This window comes from Panulirus ornatus, chromosome 59, assembly GCF_036320965.1.
Source record: "Panulirus ornatus isolate Po-2019 chromosome 59, ASM3632096v1, whole genome shotgun sequence".
NCBI classification, from domain to species: Eukaryota; Metazoa; Arthropoda; class Malacostraca; order Decapoda; family Palinuridae; genus Panulirus; species Panulirus ornatus.
In genome coordinates this window covers 16115388-16141887 of record NC_092282.1, presented here as the reverse complement: position 1 = coordinate 16141887, position 26500 = coordinate 16115388, and the positions used below count along the sequence as shown (strand labels likewise).

Sequence of the window (26500 nt, the reverse complement as noted above, 5' to 3'; positions counted from 1 at the left end):
TCAAACCCACCACCTTGCTGGCTTTCATCTTCCGCAAAGCTTTCAATACCTCTTCTCTGTTTACCAAACCATTCTCCCTGACCCTCTCACTTCACACATCATCTCGACCAAAACACCCTATATCTGCCACTCTATCATCAAACACATTCAACAAACCTTCAAAATATTCACTCCATCTCCTTCTCACTTCACCACCACTTGTTATTAGCCCCTTCACAGATGTTCCCATTTGTTCCCTTGTCATACGCACTTTATTTACCTCCTTCCAAAACATCTTTTTATCCTCCCTAAAATTCTATGATACTCTCTCACCCTAACTCTCATTTCCCCTCTTTTTCACCTCTTGCACCATTCTCTTGACCTTCTGCCTCTTTCTTTTATACATCTCCTAGTCATTTGCACTATTTCCCTGCAAAAATCGTCCAAATGCCTCTCTTTTCTCTTTCACTAGCAATCTTACTTCTTCATCCCACCACTCACTACCCTTTCTACTCTGCCCACCCCCTGACCTTTCTCATGCCACAGGCATCTTTTGTGAAAGTCATCACTGCTTCCCTAAATACATCCCATTCCTCCCCCACTCCCCTTACATCATTTGCTCTCACCTTTTTCCATTCTGCACTCAATCTCTCTTGGTACTTCTTCACACAACTCTCCTTTCCAAGATCATTTACTCTCACCACTCTCTCCACCCCAACATTCTCTCTTCTTTTCTGAAAACCTCTACAAATCTTCACCTTCGCCTCCACAAAATAATGATCAGACATACCTCCAGTTGCCCCTCTCAGCACATTAACATCCAAAGTTTCTCTTTCACACACCTATCAATTAACACATAATCCAATAACACTCCCTAGCTATCTCTCCTACTTACATACGTATACTTATGTATATTTCTCTTTTTAAACCAGGTATTCCCAATCACCAATCCTTTTTCAGCGCACAAATCTACAAGCTCTTCATCATTTCCATTTACAACACTGAAAACACCATGTACACCAATTATACCCTCAACTGCCACATTACTCACCTTTGCATTCAAATCACCCATCACTATAACCTGGTCTAATGCATCAAAACTGCTAACACACTCACTCAGCTGCTCCCAAAACACTTGCCTCTCATGATCTTTCTTCTCATGACCAGGTGCATAGGCACCAATAATCACCCATCTCTCTCCATCCACTTTCAGTTTTACCCATATCAATCTAAAGTCTATTTTCTTACACTCTATCACATACTCCCACAACTCCTGCTTCAGTAGTGCTACTCCTTCCTTTGCTCTTGTCCTCTCACCAACCCCTGACTTTACTCCCCAGACATTCAGAAACCACACTTCCCCTTTATCCTTGAGCTTCATTTCAACTCAGAGTTAAAACATCCAGGGTCCTTTCCTCAAACATACTACCTATCTCTCCTTTTTTCTCATCTTGGTTACATCCAGATACATTTAGACACCCTAATCTGGGCCTTCGAAGAGGATGGGCACTCCCCACATTACTCCTTCTTCTGTTTCCCTTTTTAGAAAGTTAAAATACAAGGAGGAGAGGGTTTCTAGCCCCCTGCTCCTGTCCCCTTTAGTCGCCTTCTATGAGACGCGGGGAATGTGCGGGAAGTATTCTTTCACCCCTATCCCCTAGGATTTTTTAGCCAGAATAAGAAAAATTGAAAAGTTCAAAGACCTGTAACATGCAGTAATTTATGTCCTGGAAGGTAGAGAGGTAAAACTATTGTAAATCATCAATTCAATGCTGTTCTTAGAGCTAAAACTTTGTTGAAAGGAAAAAATCTAATAAAATTTTAGTCTTAAGGAAGTTTTATCAAAATCTGACACTAATTAGCAGAGATAATGATCAGGAATTTTTTCAGAATGTGACAGGATGCAAAAACATGGGATGCATGATTCAGCTGAAGACTGATACAGTACTGACAAATCATAAAAATTCCCTTGATATAAATCAACAAATATCTTATCGGAAAGAGACAGTCTAAATGTTTGTCAAGATGGAAATTCACATGCAACATCAATTATTACACCTTGAGCTTTGGGGTCAATAAAGTTATAAATATTTCCATAAGTCTTGGGCAAAAGTAAATAGTATGTAAATGATACAATCTCTATTCTAATCAAAAACATTTTCTTCAAAAGATCATGTGATTTAAGAGGTATGCTGACGATTTTCAAATTGGAATGTCCATAAAAAGTAATTGTGTTTGAAAGGAAACAGTGACAGACTTTGTAAAACCATACAGAGTGAAAGAAAAGTGTATTAAATTGTGCTGTGGATATGGGGGAAAAAGACTGGAAGAAGTGAGAGATTTTAATTATCTAGGAGCTGTCTTGGGTACGTACAGTGATATGGAAGGAGAGATACGGGAGACAGCAGTACAGGGTAGAGAGTTATTTGGTCACTAAATAGAATAATGAAAGATAGAGGTGTAAGTATGGAAGTGAAAAGTGGACTAAGGGACAGCACAGTCCTCCCAACCCTAACCTATGCAGCAGAAACAAGGACATGGAATGAGTCACAGAGGTCAAGAATCCAGGCCATGGATATGAGCCATTTGGGAAGAGCATTTGGTGTGACTAGACGGAATGAAGAAAGAAATGAAAGGGTGTAAGAGAGATGTGGTAAGGCAGGGAATGCAAAAAGAGTGAATTGTGGAGCAGTAGAATGAGTGAAATGTAATACTTTGAGATGGTTTGGGCATGTGCACAGAATGCATGACTTGGAGTAACTAGGAGAGTGTATGAAAGTACAATCATAGGGGTTGGTGTGAGTGGAAGACCATCTGTGACATGGGTAAATAGGGTGGAGAAATGCTGGAGGATGAGAAATATTAGAGGAAATCGTGGAATGGTATATGTGAGGGAGGTATGTAAGGGCTGGTATAAGTGGAGACTCTTTTGCCATGGCCACCCTTTGATGGGAGTTCTTACAGGGAAGGGGTGTCAGAGATATAGATAGATAACCCTAACATATTTCAAATTCAGTTTCCCCAAACAGTTCAGCAAGTATCCTGCTTTTTCAAGCTCAAAAACTTATCAAAAATTCTTAAGTAAATATTCTCAAAACTATTGCCTAACAAGAGACTACTACAATTTCTCCCTATTTCATTGAAGCATCTATTAGTGTGTGTAACATGCACCTCTGTGTTCACTGTGGTAGCTCATGCCCAGCCTTCTGGGAAGATGCATTCCTACAATTCTGCAAGCCTTTCAAGCAACAAACCCCATACACAAGTTCTTTCATTACAATCTACATACACAAGTTCTTCCATTACAATCTACAGTCGCACTGCTATGGCTTATAGCAGAAATAGTTTCCACTTACCTCATTTACATACAATATTTACATACACAATGCTTCAAATCTAAAATTGAAGGCCATTGAAACCCAGGTGTGGCTGAGTTCCATTGATTTCTTTTATCATTCATTATTAAGAATATATGGTGAGGGAGGCAAGTAGTTAGAAGTGAAAAGTTTTTATCAAAGATGTAAGGCATGTGTATGAGTAGGAAGAGATGAAAGTGACTGATTCTCAGTAAATGCCAGTTTGCGGCAAGGGTGCGTGATGTCTCCATGATTGTTTAATTTGTTTCTGGATGGGGTTGTTAGGGAGGTGAATGCAAGAGTTTTGGAGAGAGGGGCAAGTATGCAGTCTGTTGTGGATGAGAGAGCTTGGGAAGTGAGTCAGTTGTTGTTCGCTGATGACACAGCGCTGGTGGCTGATTTGGGTGAGAAACTGCAGAAGCTGGTGACTGAATTTGGTAAAGTGTGTGAAAGAAGAAAGCTGGGAGTAAATGTGAATAAAAGCAAGGTTATTAGGTACAGTAGGGTTGAGGGACAAGTCAATTGGGAGGTAAGTTTGAATGGAGAAAAACTGGAGGAAGTGAAGTGTTTTAGATATCTGGGAGTGGATTTGGCAGCGGATGGAACCATCGAAGCAGAAGTGAGTCATAGGGTGGGGGAGGGGGGTGAAAGTTCCGGGAGTGTTGAAAAATGTGTGGAAGGTGAGAACATTATCTCTGAAAGCAAAAATGGGTATGTTTGAAGGAATAGTGGTTCCAACAATGTTATATGGTTGCAAGGTGTGGACTATAGATAGAGTTGTGCGGAGAAGGGTGGATGTGCTGGAAATGAGATGTTTGAGGACAATACGTGGTTTGAGGTGGTTTGATCGAGTAAGTAATGTAAGGGTAAGAGAGATGTGTGGAAATAAAAAGAGTGTGGTTGAGAGAGCAGAAGAGGGTGTTTTGAAATGGTTTGGTCATATGGAGAGAATGAGTGAGGAAAGATTAACAAAGAGGATATATGTGCTAGAGATGGAGGGAAAGAGAAGTGGGACACCAAATTGAAGGTGGAAAGACAGAGTGAAAAAGATTTTGAGTGATCGGGGCCTGAACATGCAGGAGGGTGAAAGGCGTGCAAGGAATAGAGTGAATTGGAACGATGTGGTATACCGGGGTTGATGTGCTGTCAATGGATTGAACCAAGGCATGTGAAGCGTCTGGGGTAAACCATGGAAAGTTCTATGGGGCCTGGATGTGGAAAGGGAGCTGTGATTTCGGTGCATTATATATGACAGCTAGAGACTGAGTGTGAACGAATGTGGCCTTTGTTGTCTTTTCCTAGTGCTACCTCGCGCACATGTGGGGGGAGGAGGTTGTCATTTTATGTGTGGTGGGGTGGCGACAGGAATGAATAAAGGCAGCAAGTATGAATTATGTACATGTGTACATATGTATATGTCTGTGTACGTATATATGTGTATATGTTGAAATGTATAGGTATGTATATGTGCATGTGTGGACATGTATGTATATACATGTGTATATGGGTGGGTTGGGCCATTCTTTCGTCTGTTTCCTTGTGCTACCTCGCTAACGCGGGAGACAGCAACAAAGTATAATAAATAAATAAATTAATATTCTTTATAAACTTATTTCTTTTCTTTTTCTTTCATATATGTTTGTTGTTTCCTAAGTCTCCAGGAAATGGCCACATTTGCTTACATCCATTCTCTAGCTGTCATGTGTATAATGCAACAAAACCACAGCCCTCACAGACTTTTCTGTGGTTTCCCTTGGCTGTGTCATATTCCCTGATTCACTCCATTGACAGCACAATGGCCCCTATATACCACAGAGCTCTAATTCAATCTGTCAAATGCATGCAATTCACCCTCCAGCATGTTGAGGCCCATGCCACTCAAAATATCATCCACTTCATCTTTCCATCTTTAATCTGGTCTCCCACTTTTTGTCCCCTCCACTTCTAGATGTATATAACCTCTTTGTTAACCTCTCCTCACTCATTCTCTCCATATGTTCAAACCATTTCATCACCCACTCTTATGCTCTTTCAACCATAGTCTTCTTATGACCATACCTCTCTCGTGCCTTAGTATTTACTTTAACAATCCTCCTCATACCACACTCCGTTCTCAAACATCTAATTTCCCACACATTCACCCTCTAACATACATACTCATCTCTAGTCTATGCCTCACACCTATACAATAGTGTTGGGACTACTATAACTCCAAACATGACACTTATTCTCCCAGATAGTGACTTCCCTTTCCACACAATCTACCTCCTCACTCACCTTATGACTTACCTGTGCTTCCATGGTTCCATTTCCTGCTATGTTAACTCCTAGGTATTTATAACCACACTTTCTCTCAAGTTTTTTCTGTCAAACTCACCCTAGCTAACCTGTTTCTCTGCACTTCTAAACCTAATAACATTTTATTCACATTTTCTCTATCTTTCTTCTTTCACACACTCTCCCAAACTCAAACATCAACTTTTGCAGTTTCTCACTCAAAACTTCCACCAGAACCAAGTCAACAACAAACAACTGATACATCCAAGGCTCCATCACCCCCTACAAACTGCATGTTTGTCCCTCTCTCCAAGACCTTTGCATTTACCTCCTTCATCATCCCATCCATAAACAAATTAAACAGACATGGAGGCATCAGCAAACACCTGCCACAAACCCATTCACCCTAATCTCTACCCACTTCCACTCTTGATAAAAACTCCTCACTCTCTCTAATAGTTTTTCTCTTACACCATATATTTGTAACAACTTCAACAAAGTTTCTCCTATTGTCCATATCATATGGTCTTTCCATATCCACACAAATTCTTCAGTTTCTCTCATGACCTCACACACACATTCATCTTCAAAGCAAACACCTGATCCAAACTTCATCTACCAATCCTAAAACCACATTGTTCTTACTCAGACTGATGCTCTGTACATGCCACTATCATCTCAATCACCAACTTACCAGGTACATTTAAAAAACTTGTAACTCTGTAGTTTGAACACTTACCTATCCCTAAACACCTTATCATGATCTATAATACACTGTAAATCCTAAATAACCAATCAACAACACAGTCACCCCCTTTCTTACAAAATTCAACAGCATTACTATCCATTACCATAAAGGAATTCTGCCAATTCTCTATGGAAAATCACCAATAATAACCTAATCAATAAACAGCAATCAATCCTTTTCTTACAAAATTCAACTACAATCCCATCATTTTTAGTTGCTTTAACACACTTTATCTTGCTCAAGACTTTTACAACCTACTTTCTTTTCACGAAACCATTTGCCATGATTCTCTGAAATTATCCCAAGATATGTTCAACTACATATTAGTATACAGTAACATACTCACTTGTTTATTATAACTAGTAATAACCTTGGTGGGTGAACCCTCATCCGCTCCTGGGAAGGTGAGGGATACAGACCGAGTGAAAGGCCCACGCTTCTCACCCGATCCATCTTCCCCACCTGCTTCTCCAAGCGTAACTGTCACTCCTCCAGACCGTGCAACAGGGACACCTCCAGGCATGGCCACAAGTCCATCAAGGCTTCGATGCCTCTGTGAAGCATCTGAAACAAGGTGTGTATTTTCCTTTGTGGGCCAAGTCTAAGGTAAACTTTCAAGTTATGTGACATTTACAGTAACTGCACAATAATAAAATAATATTTTTCACCTTTCACTATCATCTGTAATGTTAGCAGAGCTAAAGAATTTTACAAACCTGAGGAATGCTGACAGTGAATTCGCTCACGTCTCTTCTCTGGAGTTAACTCTCCAGGTTGAAAGATGACTGGGGATATAGATTTACGACGACCATTGCTGGCAGGACTAGAGCTACTTGATGATTTAGCTGATGACTTGGCTGAAGACTTGGCTGAAGATTTATCACTGTCTTTGGACGACTGACGGGCACATTCTTCTACAATAGGGACAGATTGTCTATCTAGTCGGTGTGCTACAACTTTGACCTTGATTGGTTGGCTTGTGTGTAATGATTGTGTTCCTTTTACTGGACTGAGTTTGTTTGCATTTTGAGTATTTGAAGTATTTTGGTTATTACGCTTAGAGTGTGAGTTGCTGTGATCTTTGGAGTGACTATGACCAACACCCACTTGGGTGGAAGTCCCTCTTGAACTACTGACACCATTAGCCCTGTCATTGTTTGATGAATTCTTTAAACGGGTTTTACGAGAAGCTATTAGTTCATATAGTTTGTTGCGGTAGATGTCTACACTAAGCTGCACGTCATCACGAATACATGGTACCACTGCATGTTCTAAGCATGGCTCATTGGCAGCATTGTGAAATCTGGTGAAAAAGAGTTATCATAAAAAACTGTTGACCTACATTGATGTCTGCCCATTATGCCTATTTTTTCCAATATAACTAAAACCTCTTACACTACCACTTCAATGTTTACATACATACATATATGAATCCTGGCATGTGCAATTCTAAAGAACTCCACCATTCTGAGTGCTATATGTGAAAATTAGAGAACCTAACTGGAAGACATGACAAATGAGAATATTTTGCAATTTCTAGCCAAAGCTCCATTCCTTTCATGTTCCTAACTTGTTTAGTTCATAAACTGAAAGACAACCCTAACTGCAGAGTGGATGGAGTGCTGATAAACAGGCACAACAGAGAAGTCAGTTTGCCTGGACAAAACTGCTTCTCATCATCCAATGAGAAAGTAGTAAAGTAACTTGAATTTCATCTTAAAAGAGATGGAGCCTACATGCAAATGAGTATCTGAAAATACACCAATGAAACACAGAAGCCAAATCATTCATAGCTAAATTGGTTAATCCAATAATGCTGCCAAAAATTGTATCATTTAACCCATCTTTACGAAGATGATCCTCCCACCATAATAATCTCATTCATGTGCAAGAAGAGAAAAACAAAATTTTCTAAGAACATACTATAACAAAACATACAATATTCAGATAAAACTTCTTGGACTGCATTATGCCCCTTATCCATGAGGTGCTTATAATTACCATAAGAAGTATCTAACACCTTTATAATTTACATTATAAGTATAAAGCGGGGTGGTGACGGGAATGAATAAAGGCAGCAAGTATGAATTATGTACATGTGTATATAGGTATATGTCTGTGTATGTATATATATGTATACGTTGAAATGTATAAGTATGTATATGTGCGTGTGTGTGTGTAGACGTGTATGTATATACATGTGTATATGGGAGGGTTGGGCCATTCTTTCATCTGTTTCCTTGCGCTACCTCGCTAACGCAGGAGACAGCGACAAAGTATAATAAAATAAAATGAACAAATATAGTATTTGATATTATCCAAAGGTTTGCGGCAGGGGTGTGTGATGTCTCCATGGTTGTTTAATTTGTTTATGGATGGGGTTGTTAGGGAGGTAAATGCAAGAGTTTTGGAAAGAGGGGCGAGTATGAAGTCTGTTGGGGATGAGAGAGCTTGGGAAGTGAGTCAGTTGTTGTTCGCTGATGATACAGCGCTGGTGGCTGATTCATGTGAGAAACTGCAGAAGCTGGTGACTGAGTTTGGTAAAGTGTGTGGAAGAAGAAAGTTAAGAGTAAATGTGAATAAGAGCAAGGTTATTAGGTACAGTAGGGTTGAGGGTCAAGTCAATTGGGAGGTGAGTTTGAATGGAGAAAAACTGGAGGAAGTGAAGTGTTTTAGATATCTGGGAGTGGATCTGGCAGCGGATGGAACCATGGAAGCGGAAGTGCATCATAGGGTGGGGGAGGGAGCGAAAGTTCTGGGAGCGTTGAAGAATGTGTGGAAGTCGAGAACATTATCTCGGAAAGCAAAAATGGGTATGTTTGAAGGAATAGTGGTTCCAACAATGTTGTATGGTTGCGAGGCGTGGGCTATGGATAGAGTTGTGCGCAGGAGGATGGATGTGCTGGAAATGAGATGTTTGAGGACAATGTGTGGTGTGAGGTGGTTTGATCGAGTGAGTAACGTAAGGGTAAGAGAGATGTGTGGAAATAAAGAGAGCGTGGTTGAGAGAGCAGAAAAGGGTGTTTTGAAGTGGTTTGGGCACATGGAGAGAATGAGTGAGGAAAGATTGACCAAGAGGATATATGTGTCGGAGGTGGAGGGAACGAGGAGAAGAGGGAGACCAAATTGGAGGTGGAAAGATGGAGTGAAAAAGATTTTGTGTGATCGGGGCCTGAACATGCAGGAGGGTGAAAGGAGGGCAAGGAATAGAGTGAATTGGAGCGATGTGGTATACCGGGGTTGACGTGCTGTCAGTGGATTGAATCAAGGCATGTGAAGCGTCTGGGGTAAACCATGGAAAGCTGTGTAGGTATGTATATTTGCGTGTGTGGACGTATGTATATACATGTGTATGGAGGGGGGGTTGGGCCATTTCTTTCATCTGTTTCCTTGCGCTACCTCACAAACGCGGGAGACAGCGACAAAGTATAATAAAAAAAAATAAAAATTATCCAAAGGATAACGTTCTCTCTTTCCACACATTTTTCATCGATCCCAGAACCTTTGCCCCCTCCTACACCCCACGACTCACTTCCACGTCAGTGGTTCCATTTGCTGCTAGGTCCACTATCAGATATCTAAAACACTTCACTGCCTCCAATTTTTCTCCAATCAAACTTATATCCTAACTAACTTGTCCCTCAAAACCACTGAATGTAATAACCTTGCTTTTATTCACAGTTACTCTTAAATTTCTTCTTCCACACACTCTTCCAAACTCAGCCACCAAATTGTGCAATTTCTCACTCGCATTAACCACATAGGTGTATCAATGGTGAACAACTGCCTCACTACCCAGGCCCCCCTCATCCCCCAACAGGCTACGTACTCACCCCTCTCCAAGATTCTTGTATTTACCTACCTCAATAATCCACCCATAAACAACTTACACAACCATGGTGATATCACACACCCCTGCCACAGACCAACCTTCACTTGGAACTGTCCACTCTCCTCTCTTCCTACTCATACACATACCTTACACCCTTGATATGAAGTCTGTTGGGGATGAGAGAGCTTGGGAAGTGAGTCAGTTGTTGTTCGCTGACGATACAGCACTGGTGGCTGATTCATGTGAGAAACTGCAGAAGCTGGTGACTGAGTTTGGTAAAGTGTGTGAAAGAAGAAAGTTAAGAGTAAATGTGAATAAGAGCAAGGTTATTAGGTACAGTAGGGTTGAGGGTCAAGTCAATTGGGAGGTGAGTTTGAATGGAGAAAAACTGGAGGAAGTGAAGTGTTTTAGATATCTGGGAGTGGATCTGGCAGCGGATGGAACCATGGAAGCGGAAGTGGATCATAGGGTGGGGGAGGGAGCGAAAGTTCTGGGAGCGTTGAAGAATGTGTGGAAGTCGAGAACATTATCTCGGAAAGCAAAAATGGGTATGTTTGAAGGAATAGTGGTTCCAACAATGTTGTATAGTTGCGAGGTGTGGGCTATGGATAGAGTTGTGCGCAGGAGGATGGATGTGCTGGAAATGAGATGTTTGAGGACAATGTGTGGTGTGAGGTGGTTTGATCGAGTGAGTAACGTAAGGGTAAGAGAGATGTGTGGAAATAAAAAGAGCGTGGTTGAGAGAGCAGAAGAGGGTGTTTTGAAGTGGTTTGGGCACATGGAGAGAATGAGTGAGGAAAGATTGACCAAGAGGATATATGTGTCGGAGGTGGAGGGAACGAGGAGAAGAGGGAGACCAAATTGGAGGTGGAAAGATGGAGTGAAAAAGATTTTGTGTGATCGGGGCCTGAACATGCAGGAGGGTGAAAGGAGGGCAAGGAATAGAGTGAATTGGAGCGATGTGGTATACCGGGGTTGACGTGCTGTCAGTGGATTGAATCAAGGCATGTGAAGTGTCTGGGGTAAACCATGGAAAGCTGTGTAGGTATGTATATTTGCGTGTGTGGACGTATGTATATACATGTGTATGGTGGGGGTTGGGCCATTTCTTTCGTCTGTTTCCTTGCGCTACCTCGCAAACGCGGGAGACAGCGACAAAGTATAATAAAAAAAAAATAATAAAAATTATCCAAAGGATAACGTTCTCTCTTTCCACACATTTTTCATCGATCCCAGAACCTTTGCCCCCTCCTACACCCCACGACTCACTTCCACGTCAGTGGTTCCATTTGCTGCTAGGTCCACTATCAGATATCTAAAACACTTCACTGCCTCCAATTTTTCTCCATTCAAACTTACATCCTAACTAACTTGTCCCTCAAAACCACTGAATGTAATAACCTTGCTTTTATTCACAGTTACTCTCAAATTTCTTCTTCCACACACTCTTCCAAACTCAGCCACCAAATTGTGCAATTTCTCACTCGCATTAACCACATAGGTGTATCAATGGTGAACAACTGCCTCACTTCCCAGGCCCCCCCTCATCCCCCAACAGGCTACGTACTCACCCCTCTCCAAGATTCTTGTATTTACCTCCCTCAATAATCCACCCATAAACAACTTACACAACCATGGTGATATCACACACCCCTGCCACAGACCAACCTTCACTTGGAACTGTCCACTCTCCTCTCTTCCTACTCATACACATACCTTACACCCTTGATATGAAGTCTGTTGGGGATGAGAGAGCTTGGGAAGTGAGTCAGTTGTTGTTCGCTGACGATACAGCACTGGTGGCTGATTCATGTGAGAAACTGCAGAAGCTGGTGACTGAGTTTGGTAAAGTGTGTGGAAGAAGAAAGTTAAGAGTAAATGTGAATAAGAGCAAGGTTATTAGGTACAGTAGGGTTGAGGGTCAAGTCAATTGGGAGGTGAGTTTGAATGGAGAAAAACTGGAGGAAGTGAAGTGTTTTAGATATCTGGGAGTGGATCTGGCAGCGGATGGAACCATGGAAGCGGAAGTGGATCATAGGGTGGGGGAGGGGAGCGAAAGTTCTGGGAGCGTTGAAGAATGTGTGGAAGTCGAGAACATTATCTCGGAAAGCAAAAATGGGTATGTTTGAAGGAATAGTGGTTCCAACAATGTTGTATGGTTGCGAGGCGTGGGCTATGGATAGAGTTGTGCGCAGGAGGATGGATGTGCTGGAAATGAGATGTTTGAGGACAATGTGTGGTGTGAGGTGGTTTGATCGAGTGAGTAACGTAAGGGTAAGAGAGATGTGTGGAAATAAAAAGAGCGTGGTTGAGAGAGCAGAAGAGGGTGTTTTGAAGTGGTTTGGGCACATGGAGAGAATGAGTGAGGAAAGATTGACCAAGAGGATATATGTGTCGGAGGTGGAGGGAACGAGGAGAAGAGGGAGACCAAATTGGAGGTGGAAAGATGGAGTGAAAAAGATTTTGTGTGATCGGGGCCTGAACATGCAGGAGGGTGAAAGGAGGGCAAGGAATAGAGTGAATTGGAGCGATGTGGTATACCGGGGTTGACGTGCTGTCAGTGGATTGAATCAAGGCATGTGAAGCGTCTGGGGTAAACCATGGAAAGCTGTGTAGGTATGTATATTTGCGTGTGTGGACGTATGTATATACATGTGTATGGAGGGGGGGTTGGGCCATTTCTTTCGTCTGTTTCCTTGCGCTACCTCGCAAACGCGGGAGACAGCGACAAAGTATAATAAAAAAAAATAAAAATTATCCAAAGGATAACGTTCTCTCTTTCCACACATTTTTCATCGATCCCAGAACCTTTGCCCCCTCCTACACCCCACGACTCACTTCCACGTCAGTGGTTCCATTTGCTGCTAGGTCCACTATCAGATATCTAAAACACTTCACTGGCTCCAATTTTTCTCCATTCAAACTTACATCCTAACTAACTTGTCCCTCAAAACCACTGAATGTAATAACCTTGCTTTTATTCACAGTTACTCTCAAATTTCTTCTTCCACACACTCTTCCAAACTCAGCCACCAAATTGTGCAATTTCTCACTCGCATTAACCACATAGGTGTATCAATGGTGAACAACTGCCTCACTACCCAGGCCCCCCTCATCCCCCAACAGGCTACGTACTCACCCCTCTCCAAGATTCTTGTATTTACCTACCTCAATAATCCACCCATAAACAACTTACACAACCATGGTGATATCACACACCCCTGCCACAGACCAACCTTCACTTGGAACTGTCCACTCTCCTCTCTTCCTACTCATACACATACCTTACACCCTTGATATGAAGTCTGTTGGGGATGAGAGAGCTTGGGAAGTGAGTCAGTTGTTGTTCGCTAACGATACAGCACTGGTGGCTGATTCATATGAGAAACTGCAGAAGCTGGTGACTGAGTTTGGTAAAGTGTGTGAAAGAAGAAAGTTAAGAGTAAATGTGAATAAGAGCAAGGTTATTAGGTACAGTAGGGTTGAGGGTCAAGTCAATTGGGAGGTGAGTTTGAATGGAGAAAAACTGGAGGAAGTGAAGTGTTTTAGATATCTGGGAGTGGATCTGGCAGCGGATGGAACCATGGAAGCGGAAGTGGATCATAGGGTGGGGGAGGGAGCGAAAGTTCTGGGAGCGTTGAAGAATGTGTGGAAGTCGAGAACATTATCTCGGAAAGCAAAAATGGGTATGTTTGAAGGAATAGTGGTTCCAACAATGTTGTATAGTTGCGAGGTGTGGGCTATGGATAGAGTTGTGCGCAGGAGGATGGATGTGCTGGAAATGAGATGTTTGAGGACAATGTGTGGTGTGAGGTGGTTTGATCGAGTGAGTAACGTAAGGGTAAGAGAGATGTGTGGAAATAAAAAGAGCGTGGTTGAGAGAGCAGAAGAGGGTGTTTTGAAGTGGTTTGGGCACATGGAGAGAATGAGTGAGGAAAGATTGACCAAGAGGATATATGTGTCGGAGGTGGAGGGAACGAGGAGAAGAGGGAGACCAAATTGGAGGTGGAAAGATGGAGTGAAAAAGATTTTGTGTGATCGGGGCCTGAACATGCAGGAGGGTGAAAGGAGGGCAAGGAATAGAGTGAATTGGAGCGATGTGGTATACCGGGGTTGACGTGCTGTCAGTGGATTGAATCAAGGCATGTGAAGTGTCTGGGGTAAACCATGGAAAGCTGTGTAGGTATGTATATTTGCGTGTGTGGACGTATGTATATACATGTGTATGGGGGGGGGGTTGGGCCATTTCTTTCGTCTGTTTCCTTGCGCTACCTCGCAAACGCAGGGAGACAGCGACAAAGTATAATAAAAAAAAAATAATAAAAATTATCCAAAGGATAACGTTCTCTCTTTCCACACATTTTTCATCGATCCCAGAACCTTTGCCCCCTCCTACACCCCACGACTCACTTCCACGTCAGTGGTTCCATTTGCTGCTAGGTCCACTATCAGATATCTAAAACACTTCACTGCCTCCAATTTTTCTCCATTCAAACTTACATCCTAACTAACTTGTCCCTCAAAACCACTGAATGTAATAACCTTGCTTTTATTCACAGTTACTCTCAAATTTCTTCTTCCACACACTCTTCCAAACTCAGCCACCAAATTGTGCAATTTCTCACTCGCATTAACCACATAGGTGTATCAATGGTGAACAACTGCCTCACTTCCCAGGCCCCCCCTCATCCCCCAACAGGCTACGTACTCACCCCTCTCCAAGATTCTTGTATTTACCTCCCTCAATAATCCACCCATAAACAACTTACACAACCATGGTGATATCACACACCCCTACCACAGACCAACCTTCACTTGGAACTGTCCACTCTCCTCTCTTCCTACTCATACACATACCTTACACCCTTGATATGAAGTCTGTTGGGGATGAGAGAGCTTGGGAAGTGTCAGTTGTTGTTCGCTGACGATACAGCACTGGTGGCTGATTCATGTGAGAAACTGCAGAAGCTGGTGACTGAGTTTGGTAAAGTGTGTGAAAGAAGAAAGTTAAGAGTAAATGTGAATAAGAGCAAGGTTATTAGGTACAGTAGGGTTGAGGGTCAAGTCAATTGGGAGGTGAGTTTGAATGGAGAAAAACTGGAGGAAGTGAAGTGTTTTAGATATCTGGGAGTGGATCTGGCAGCGGATGGAACCATGGAAGCGGAAGTGGATCATAGGGTGGGGGAGGGGGCGAAAATTCTGGGAGCCTTGAAGAATGTGTGGAAGTCGAGAACATTATCTCGGAAAGCAAAAATGGGTATGTTTGAAGGAATAGTGGTTCCAACAATGTTGTATGGTTGCGAGGCGTGGGCTATGGATAGAGTTGTGTGCAGGAGGATGGATGTGCTGGAAATGAGATGTTTGAGGACAATGTGTGGTGTGAGGTGGTTTGATCGAGTAAGTAACGTAAGGGTAAGAGAGATGTGTGGAAATAAAAAGACCGTGGTTGAGAGAGCAGAAGAGGGTGTTTTGAAATGGTTCGGGCACATGGAGAGAATGAGTGAGGAAAGATTGACCAAGAGAATATATGTGTCGGAGGTGGAGGGAACGAGGAGAAGAGGGAGACCAAATTGGAGGTGGAAAGATGGAGTGAAAAAGATTTTGTGTGATCGGGGCCTGAACATGCAGGAGGGTGAAAGGAGGGCAAGGAATAGAGTGAATTGGAGCGAGGTGGTATACCGGGGTTGACGTGCTGTCAGTGGATTGAATCAAGGCATGTGAAGCGTCTGGGGTAAACCATGGAAAGCTGTGTAGGTATGTATATTTGCGTGTGTGGACGTATGTATATACATGTGTATGGGGGTGGGTTAGGCCATTTCTTTCGTCTGTTTCCTTGCGCTACCTCGCAAATGCGGGAGACAAAAAAAAAAAAAAAAAAAAAAAAAAAAAAAAATTCTCAGTGCTCCTAGCAGCTTACCTCCCAATAATATATTCTTAAGACCTTCTACAAAGCATCTTTATCAACCCTATCAGATGCCTTCTCCAGATCCATAAATGCCACATACAAATTCATTTATTTTCCTAAGTATTTCTCACACAAATTCTTCAAAGCAAACAACTGATCCATGCACCCTCTACCACTTCTGAAACCACACTATTCCTCACAATCTGATGCTCTGTACATGCCTTCACCCTCTCAATCAATACCTTCCCATACAATTTACCAAGTACACTCACCAAACTTACACCTCTATCCCCTTTGCCTTTGTACAATGACACAATACATGCATTCCACCATTCTTCAGGTACTTCACCATAATCCATACATACAATGAATATCCTTATCAACCAATCAATGACACAGTCACCCCCCTTAATAAATTTAACTTCAATACTATCCAATCCTACCATTCTGCTGCATTTCTTTTTCTGCATGGCTTTCACCAATTATATTTCATGCTTTTCACCACCAATGCCCTGCTTCTGTATGAAATACGATGTGAAACTTATGCCATGATATGAGAGAAACAAATCCTTCAATATCATTCCAAATGTGCCAGCTTATCTCCCTACACTGGAATTTAGTATGAATGGCATAATATTTCTAAATATCTTTTTTATACATATTCGCCATTTCCCTCATTTGCGAAGTAGTGTTCAGAACAGAGGACTGAGCCTTTGAGGGAATATCCTCACTTGGCCCCCTTCTATGTTTTTTAAGTAAAAAATAGGGGGGGGGGATTTCCAGCCTCCTGCTTCCATTTCTAAATATATACAGATCAAATCTACCTATCTATCTATATCTCTGATGCCTGTTTCTTTGGGTACTCCCTCAAGGGGGTAGCCATCACAAAAGAGTCTCCATTACTGTTGAACTACAGTGCCACTTCTTATACCACCAACACTGTGCATGTGCATGAAATAAGGGAATAATGTTAAAGTAAATTTTGAAAAGGAACCGTCACCTCTACTTGCAACTCAGATATGCTGTTGGACCTGTGATCCACACCTTCCTCCACCCCTCACTTAGTAGTGAACCAAGCTGATACAAAGGTAATGACTTAACTTTCTCTGTATTTTCTTTTACTTTTGAGTGTTATCTCCATCTCATAATAATTCTTTTTAACAAACAGTTAAGGACTTTCTGTTACATACATGCTAAATAACTCTACTGCACATGATAAAAAGAGTTGTCTTGAATTCTCACCTGAAATACTTCTAGCAATAAAAATCACTCACTGCATATGTTCATTTCCTTCTCGGTCTACCTCTTTTTGACCTTTAAGTACCATATATTCTTTGCCAACCTAACTGCCAAATATCCTACATAATCATAATTTAAAAGACTTTAATCCATGTCCCTCTTACAATAACTAAACAAAACATCTCTCTCGCACAACTCCAATTTTAAACTATCAAATTTCAGGCATTACTAGAATCCGCCTGCATGTGGTTACCACGCAAGGAACTCATCCTCAGCAAGGTCAGTGGAAAAAAAAAAGAAAAAAAGAGTGCAATCTTGTCAAAGAAATTCTCAATCCAGAGGAGTCCATCCTTCCCATGACACTAATTCTAGTGCAGCCCACATGGAAACATAAAATAAGTAAAAGATTTTTATCAGAATTATTGCACAGAGCCATCATCTGTTTACGGATGTACTATAGTAACAGTTGATCTTACCTGGCAACATATGCATGTTTGAGAGCTTGCTCAGCTGTAAGTCTTTTGTCAGGACTGAACACCAGCAACTTTTCAATCAGATCTATGGCATCATTTGGTGCACCTGCTAGTATCTCCCTGAGGGGTTTGGGGGTTCGACCTCCATGGGGTTTACTAAGCAAAGTAGATGCATACTGTGATGACACAAGGTGAAGATCTGTAAAATAAGAGACTTGAGCCCATGAACAATCACTAAAAAGCAAAATCAGTAAAAAGTTGGATACAAAACTTTAACTGTTTCTTTAAATGTAGTAAAAGAGCTATCTATTAACCTACCCAACTATTATGGTAAACCCCATTCTAATGGACTTCAATGTATTCAAATTCAGCTTTCAATGGACCCTTCAAACAACAGCAGACTAACAGAATTTCCCTTAAAAGTCCACTACATAGCAAATTTAGTTCAATAAGATAAGGGCTCACCAGACTGTTTAAGTGTAACAGAATGACCCATCAATTCCTGACCTCATTCCAAGCTGTTGGGTCTCAGATCATATGGCAGTCTTTTGCACAGACCCTCAGGGCATTTTTTCTATTCTAATAACATACAATGTGTTCTCTGCACACAAACACATTGCTTTACACTGATTTACGATAATTTAATGGTGTAATTTTATCTGTTATGCCTTTACATATACAAAGATAATTTTAGTGAAAATTTCAAGATGAAACAAGACATGTTTGGTCTCTACCAGTTAGTCTGAGAGAAGCACCCACTTAGTCAACATGTAAAAATTTGCCGCCTATGTTCTCAAGCAACTGCAATACTATCTTATAGTGCATAAGCCTGTCTTTTTGTATTACTATCATAACAAATAACACTACTATCAGCGTTGCATATGCTAAGAGATCCAGGAAACATTAAAAAGCATTTTCTAAAAGCTGAAAATTATTGACGTCATGATCATGGCAAAAATAGCTTGTATCTCGTGCAAGCCTCATTTTTGATTGGGGATGATTCAGGTAACTCTTCAATCTGCTTCTGTTACTCCCTGAACACCTCATGCCTCAAAAGAATAGGCTAGGTTTCTAATACACTTTGTAATATTTCACTTACTCATGTTCCATGGAAATATTTGGATTGTAACTGAATTTGGCTTCAAACAGATCATCATTCCTCCAATTAGTCTGTTAGAATGGGGGTTTACCATATCACTAACTTTAATCCAAATTCCATGGGGTGAATCAGGTGCACTCAACCTCTCACTTCTTTCACACACTTCTTGAACCCATATGCTATAGGGTGAATCAGGTGCACTAAACTTCTTACTTCTTGAACCCATATGCTATGTGTTAAAGTGAAACATGGTCTTCCATCCTAATATGAGTTTTCCTTGCACTGTAACTATGCTTTTTTCCCATACTTGTTAGCCATTTCCTGTGTTAACAAGGAAGTGCCATGAGCAGATGAAGAAAAGGCCTCATTCACTCACATCCATTCTCTAGTTGTTATATGTGATGCACTGAAACCATGGCCCCCTAACCATAACCAAGTCCCACAGTCCTTTCTGTTGTTTTCCCCAGCTGTTTCATATGCCTTAGTTCAGTCCATTGACAGCATGAAGCCCCCTGCATACCACATCACTCCAATTCAGTGTATCGTGTGCATGACTTTTACCCTCCAGTAAGTTCAGGCCCCAACCACTCATAACATTTTTCACTGCAGCCTTCCATCTCCAGTTTGGCCTCCCCTTTTTCTTTTCCCCTCCAGTTATGGCACATACATTCTCTTTGTCAACCTTTCTTCAATCATTCTTTCCATATGTCTCTAAATCATTTCAGCACACCTTCTTCAGCTCTCCCAACCACAATCTTATTCCACACCTTTCTATTAAACTCTTACCACTGACTCGATCAAACACTTCACACCACAAATTGTCCTCAAACATTTAATTTTCAACACATATGCCCTTCTCTGCACATACTCATCTATAGCCCATGCCTCACATCCATACCCATTTTCACCCATCCAGATATCATTTCCTCTTTCCACAAAAGCCTCACAAAACCTTGATGCTTACGCTTCAATGTTTCCAATCAATGCCATGTCCCCTGCTGGTTACTAACACTCCACTTCCTCTAGATTTTCTCCTATTAAACTCACACCCAAACTCATCTGTCCCTCTGCCTAGGTCAACCTCATAAACTTGCTTTTGTTCACATTCACTCTTAACTTCCTCCTTTCTCACACTCTTCCAAGATCAGACACTAATTTCTGCAGTTTCTCCCTTGAATATGCAAACAACAAATGACTCACAGCACACTTGCTCCTCATTCCGAAGTCCTCATCACCCAACCCATAAAGAACACCATCACCTGAAACCACCCAAATTCCTCTCTACCTATTTGTGCACATGACTTAAACTCTTGTTAAACACTTCTTACTAACAGTAGCTTTCTTCTTACACCGTGTATTTGTAAAACCTTCAAAAAGGCATCTCTATCCACCCTATAATATGCATTCTCCAAATCCATAAATGCCACGTACAAAGCCTTCTGTTTCTCCAAGTATTTCCCTCACATTTTCTTTAAGGCTAATACTTGAATTACATATCCTCTACCACTCCTGATATCACACTGTTCCTACTCATTCTGATTTTCTGTACATGTCACCACAGTCTCAACTACCATTCTCCCATAAAATTTACCTGGTACACTCCACAAACTTATATTTCTGTGGTTCAAACACTCACCCATTTTCCTCTTGCCTTTATAAAATGGCACTGTACATGCATTCTGCCAATCCAAGGCACATCACCATGATTCATACAAGCACTGAAAGTCCCAACAAAACAATCAACAACACAGTCATCCCCCTTCTTAAAAATTCAACATCACTACCATCTACTCCAGCTGTCTTGCCACATTTCATCTTATGCAACACTCTTACTTCCTCTTCTCTCTTCACCACACTAGTTTCCATGACTTTTACTTTCCATATCTCCCAAACCCACACACCATATATCTACCACCCTGTCATCAAACAAATTCAACAATCCTTCAAAATACTCATTCCATATCCTCATCTCATCACTACATATTGCTGCTTTAATTCAACAGTCCTTCAAAATACTCATTCCATATCCTCATCTCATCGCTACATGTTGCTGCTTTCCCACTTGCCCCTTTCACCGATGTCCCTATTTGTTTTCACTATGCAAATCAGGAAAATTCATCAAGTACAACCTGTCTTTATTCACACCATGTCTTCCCAGATGATAAAACATTTTTGCCTTGTAATGGCTTGTTTATTTTATTAATGAATTTCTGTGCATACCACAGTACAAATTTCTGGGCTCTAAGTGTAAACCTTAAGCAAACAACAGTGAACAATACATGGTAAAATAATGTTATTTATGGAAAAGGGAAATAGCTTAGAGCATTTTACTAATTTATAATTTTTCCTACAAAAGTTGATATCCAGTGCAATCACGAAGGATCTGCTTGTTCATATCATCACAACCCTGCAGTTCATGAGTTAGGAAACTGCAGTTCCCTCTGAACAATAATTCTGGCAGATCCATGAGAGATGCATAGACAGACAGGCACTAGGCACCATAAACTAAATGATGTTAAGGAACACATTCTCAAAAACAAAGTATGATATGAACTCATGTGCAATATCATTTGTAAAATAATGAAATACACTTCTGTCCAAATTACTTACCTTCTCTGGATGGTGGAGAAATAACAGCCATAATTCTTTCGATCTGGTCAAGGGTAGAGGAGCCAGGAAACATTGGCTTACCTAGTAACATCTCACCAAGAATACAGCCAAGGCTCCACATGTCAACCCCCAAAGTGTATCTGCCAATTAAAAGCTTTATTAAAGACTGATTTTATCAAGTAAGTGTTAACCTGAATGTATTACATTTTCATCATTATATGTTATCAAAGCTAAAATAAATGGTCAGTCAACTAGCTCAATTTCTGGCCTATTAAATTATTTGACACAGTTACCTAGTCTTACCTAAAAATTTTCTGTAGTGATTTATACTTAAACTAACCTAAAACAAACACTCCCTGTCACCTCAGATCTCCATAAGCCTATCCCTAATCATCTTGGGAAAAAATATTTCTTGTTATGTCTCTGAATACACTATGTTTTATTTTCTCAAACAACACAAATGTTCCTACTTCTGCCTCCAACGGTAATTTTCCATAACTTTCCACTTCAATTTCTTAATCCCCACATGTCTTTACCAAGTCAGTGAGAATATCAGTGACAAATCTTCCAATTCCATTCACATAGAGCCATCATAGAGCCAGAGGTAATGATTAGACATCCCCTCTCAGCACACTCACTTCCAAAAGTCTCTCTTTTACACACCTATCAATTAATATGTAATCCAATAATGCCCACTGACCATCTTTCCTACTTGCATATGTATCCGTGTTATGTCCCTCTTTTTAAACCAGGTATTCACAATCTACCGTCTCTTTTCAGCACACAACTCTACAAGCTGTCCAACACTTCCATTCACAATACTACCTCATACCTCCTAATTATGCCCTCAACTGCCATATTACTTATCTTCGTATTCAAATCACTCATCACTAACACCTGGTCTCTTGCATCAAAACTGATGACACACTCACTCAACTGCGCCCAAGGCCCTTGTCTTTCATGATCTTTCTTCTCATGGCAAGGTGAATAAGCACTAATAATAATCCATTTCTCACTATCCACTCTCATTTTTACCCACATCAGTCTAGAACTCACTTTCTTACACTCTTTCATACACTTTCACAACTCCTGCTTCATCAGTAGTGCTACCCCTTCATTAGCTCTTGTCCTCTCACCAACCCCTGACTTGTAAGACATTTCCAAACCATTCTTTCCCTTTATCCTGGAGCTTTGTTGCATTCAGAGACAGAACATCTATGAGTCTTTCCTCAAACATAATACTCATCTTTCCCTTCTCATCTTGGTTACATCCACACACATTTAGACACCCTTGCCTGAGCCTTTGAGGAGGATGAGTACTCCTCACTTGGCTCCTTCTTCTGTTCCATCTTTTAGAAACTGAAATACAAGACAAGAAGGGTTTCTGACCCTTGCTTTCTCCCTCTTTAGCCATGTTCTAAAACACACTGGAAATACAGTTGAAGAATAATCATAATCATAATTTTTCCTAAATCTTGTTCATCATTTCATACATTAGTGAGTTAATACCACGAACAGATGAAAAATGGCCTCACTTGCTCATAAACTTGCTCATAGATCTAATAAGAAAAATCATCATGCTATAATCATTATTTCACTCACACAAGATGAAAACTGACTGAACATTCAATTATGTACTTACCTTTTGGAGTTTAGTAAAATTTCAGGAGCTCGGTACCATCTTGTTGCAACATAATTCGTGAGAGTTGGATCACCTTGAGGTTCAACCCTTGCACATGGCTCTACAGATCGAGCTAGTCCAAAATCTGCAACCTTGACACGACAGTCACTGTCCAATAGAAGGTTAGAAGGCTGAAAGAAAAGAAATTTGTAAGATTCAAGAGTAACAATCAGCTACATAAAAACCAGTAAAAGGTTAGAAGGCTGAAAGAAAGGGAGATTTTCTGTAAAATCCAAGAGTAACAATCAGAAGCATAAAAACACCTTAAACAAATTTACTGTCAACATTTACTTCCAAGATATCTCATGTTTCCACACAAAAATGAAGTCTCCTTTCTCTTAGACAATCATTTTCAATATTCAAAATTAAGTAAATATTGTGCATATTAAATCTCAAAATTTTGAAAAGTCAAGCAAATTAAGACCAAATCTTCATGTAAAACAGAATCTTTGAACAGTCTGTGGAAAGAAAAGTCAAACTACCAATAAGCAATGCTAATGTCAACCATGCAACAGGGGTTCCCATGCAGAACCTTCATAAATCACCATAGCACAATAATTTGAGCCAATAACTTCCAATCATATTTCTTCAGTTGATACTTCAGCTTACATCTGTCTTTCTCTGATTCTCTTCCCACCCATACCACGTCCATACACTCAAATACTTCTCCCCCATGATTTTTCACATGGCTGTAGCATCTCAAGAGTACTACAGGATACATCATTCCATGCTACAGAGCAATATAATCATGGTAGAGCTTCCATAAATGTCTCTATCATGGCATCCTCCATTCAAACTCCTTAATTGCTCTTTCTCATTAAACTCACTCTATGAGTCTATCTTTCTATTTCATCTTCACTTTGCCTAAAAATCAATTACAATGCCAGTTATTAAATCCAGCACTAATGTCTATCTTCCTCACTCCTTTCTGCTGACACATAACACCCAATACTCTATAAACCTTCACCCTCATCTCCAACTGGTAATGATCAGACATCCCAACACCTGCTCTTATCAGCATATTCACATTCAAGTCTCTTGCACACTGTCAATTGGTGCGTAATCTAATAATATCTTCTGATCATCTTCCCTAATCATCCATGTATGCTTATGTATGTCCCTCTTTTTCAATCAGGCATTCCCAATCACCAGTTCTTTTTCAGTATGAAATTCCATAAGCAGTTCACCCTTTCTCTTCACCATACTGAACACCCCATGCCCACTAGTTAAATCCTCAACCGCCACATTACTCATTTTTGCATTTAAACTACCCATCACTAATACCCATGCTCTTGCATTAAAACTGCTGACACATTCACTTTGCTGCTCCTAGAACATTTTGGCTCTTGAAATCATTCTTCTTGTGGTAAGGTGCACAAGCATGAATAATCACCATCTCTCATAATCCGCTTTCATTTTCACCCACACCTCCTTATACTCTTTCACACATTCCCAGAACTCCTACTTCAGTAGTAGTGCTACCCCTTCCTTTGCACTTGCTTCATGTTTCCAAATCATTCTTCAAATATACTACTATATCTCCTCAAATTACAGAGGTATAAGTTTGTTGAGTATTCCTGGTAAATTATATGGGAGGATATTGATTGAGAGGGTGAAGGCATGTACAGAGCATCAGATTGGGGAAGAGCAGTGTGGTTTCAGAAGTGGTAGAGGATGTGTGGATCAGGTGTTTGCTTTGAAGAATGTATGTGAGAAATACTTAGAAAAGCAAATGGATTTGTATGTAGCATTTATGGATCTGGAGAAGGCATATGATAGAGTTGATAGAGATGCTCTGTGGAAGGTATTAAGAATATATGGTGTGGGAGGAAAGTTGTTAGAAGCAGTGAAAAGTTTTTATCGAGGATGTAAGGCATGTGTACGTGTAGGAAGAGAGGAAAGTGATTGGTTCTCAGTGAATGTAGGTTTGCGGCAGGGGTGTGTGATGTCTCCATGGTTGTTTAATTTGTTTATGGATGGGGTTGTTAGGGAGGTGAATGCAAGAGTTTTGGAAAGAGGGGCAAGTATGAAGTCTGTTGGGGATGAGAGAGCTTGGGAAGTGAGTCAGTTGTTGTTCGCTGATGATACAGCGCTGGTGGCTGATTCATGTGAGAAACTGCAGAAGCTGGTGACTGAGTTTGGTAAAGTGTGTGAAAGAAGAAAGTTAAGAGTAAATGTGAATAAGAGCAAGGTCATTAGGTACAGTAGGGTTGAGGGTCAAGTCAATTGGGAGGTGAGTTTGAATGGAGAAAAACTGGAGGAAGTGAAGTGTTTTAGATATCTGGGAGTGGATCTGGCAGCGGATGGAACCATGGAAGCGGAAGTGGATCATAGGGTGGGGGAGGGGGCGAAAATTCTGGGAGCCTTGAAGAATGTGTGGAAGTCGAGAACATTATCTCGGAAAGCAAAAATGGGTATGTTTGAAGGAATAGTGGTTCCAACAATGTTGTATGGTTGCGAGGCGTGGGCTATTGATAGAGTTGTGCGCAGGAGGATGGATGTGCTGGAAATGAGATGTTTGAGGACAATGTGTGGTGTGAGGTGGTTTGATCGAGTAAGTAACGTAAGGGTAAGAGAGATGTGTGGAAATAAAAAGACCGTGGTTGAGAGAGCAGAAGAGGGTGTTTTGAAATGGTTCGGGCACATGGAGAGAATGAGTGAGGAAAGATTGACCAAGAGAATATATGTGTCAGAGGTGGAGGGAACGAGGAGAAGAGGGAGACCAAATTGGAGGTGGAAAGATGGAGTGAAAAAGATTTTGTGTGATCGGGGCCTGAACATGCAGGAGGGTGAAAGGAGGGCAAGGAATAGAGTGAATTGGAGCGAGGTGGTATACCGGGGTTGACGTGCTGTTGACGTTGACGTGCAAGGCATGTGAAGCGTCTGGGGTAAACCATGGAAAGCTGTGTAGGTATGTATATTTGCGTGTGTGGACGTATGTATATACATGTGTATGGGGGTGGGTTGGGCCATTTCTTTCGTCTGTTTCCTTGCGCTACCTCGCAAACGCGGGAGACAGCGACAAAGAAAAAAAAAAAAAATCTCCTTTCACATCTTGGTTACTTCCATACACATTCAGAAACTCTAGCCTGAGCCTTTAAGAAACTGAAATACAAAAAGGGGAGGGTTTCCAGCCATCTTAGCTGCCTTTTATGACACACAGGGAATACAAGGGTAGTATTTTTTGTTTCCTATCAAAACAGATATAGGGACAAAGATATTATGGTTTGGTCACATGGTGAGAATGAGTGAGGAAAGATTGACAAAGAGGATATATGTGTCAGAGGTGGAGGGAATGAGA

General features: G+C 41.0%; 1 protein-coding gene across 2 annotated transcripts in view; it reads right to left on the bottom strand.

Moving 5' to 3' along the window:
- LOC139767132 (extracellular signal-regulated kinase 2-like) overlaps nt 1-26500 on the bottom strand; it is a 288409-nt gene that overhangs the window by 12782 nt on the left and 249127 nt on the right. For both annotated transcript variants that reach the window (XM_071696155.1, XM_071696154.1), the window contains exons 4-8: nt 23161-23330; nt 21519-21658; nt 17813-18008; nt 7077-7663; nt 6707-6924 (exon numbers count right to left, since the gene is read on the bottom strand). In XM_071696155.1, coding sequence (XP_071552256.1) covers nt 6707-6924; nt 7077-7663; nt 17813-18008; nt 21519-21658; nt 23161-23330 — 1311 coding nt within the window. The remainder of the gene's footprint in view (nt 1-6706; nt 6925-7076; nt 7664-17812; nt 18009-21518; nt 21659-23160; nt 23331-26500) is intronic.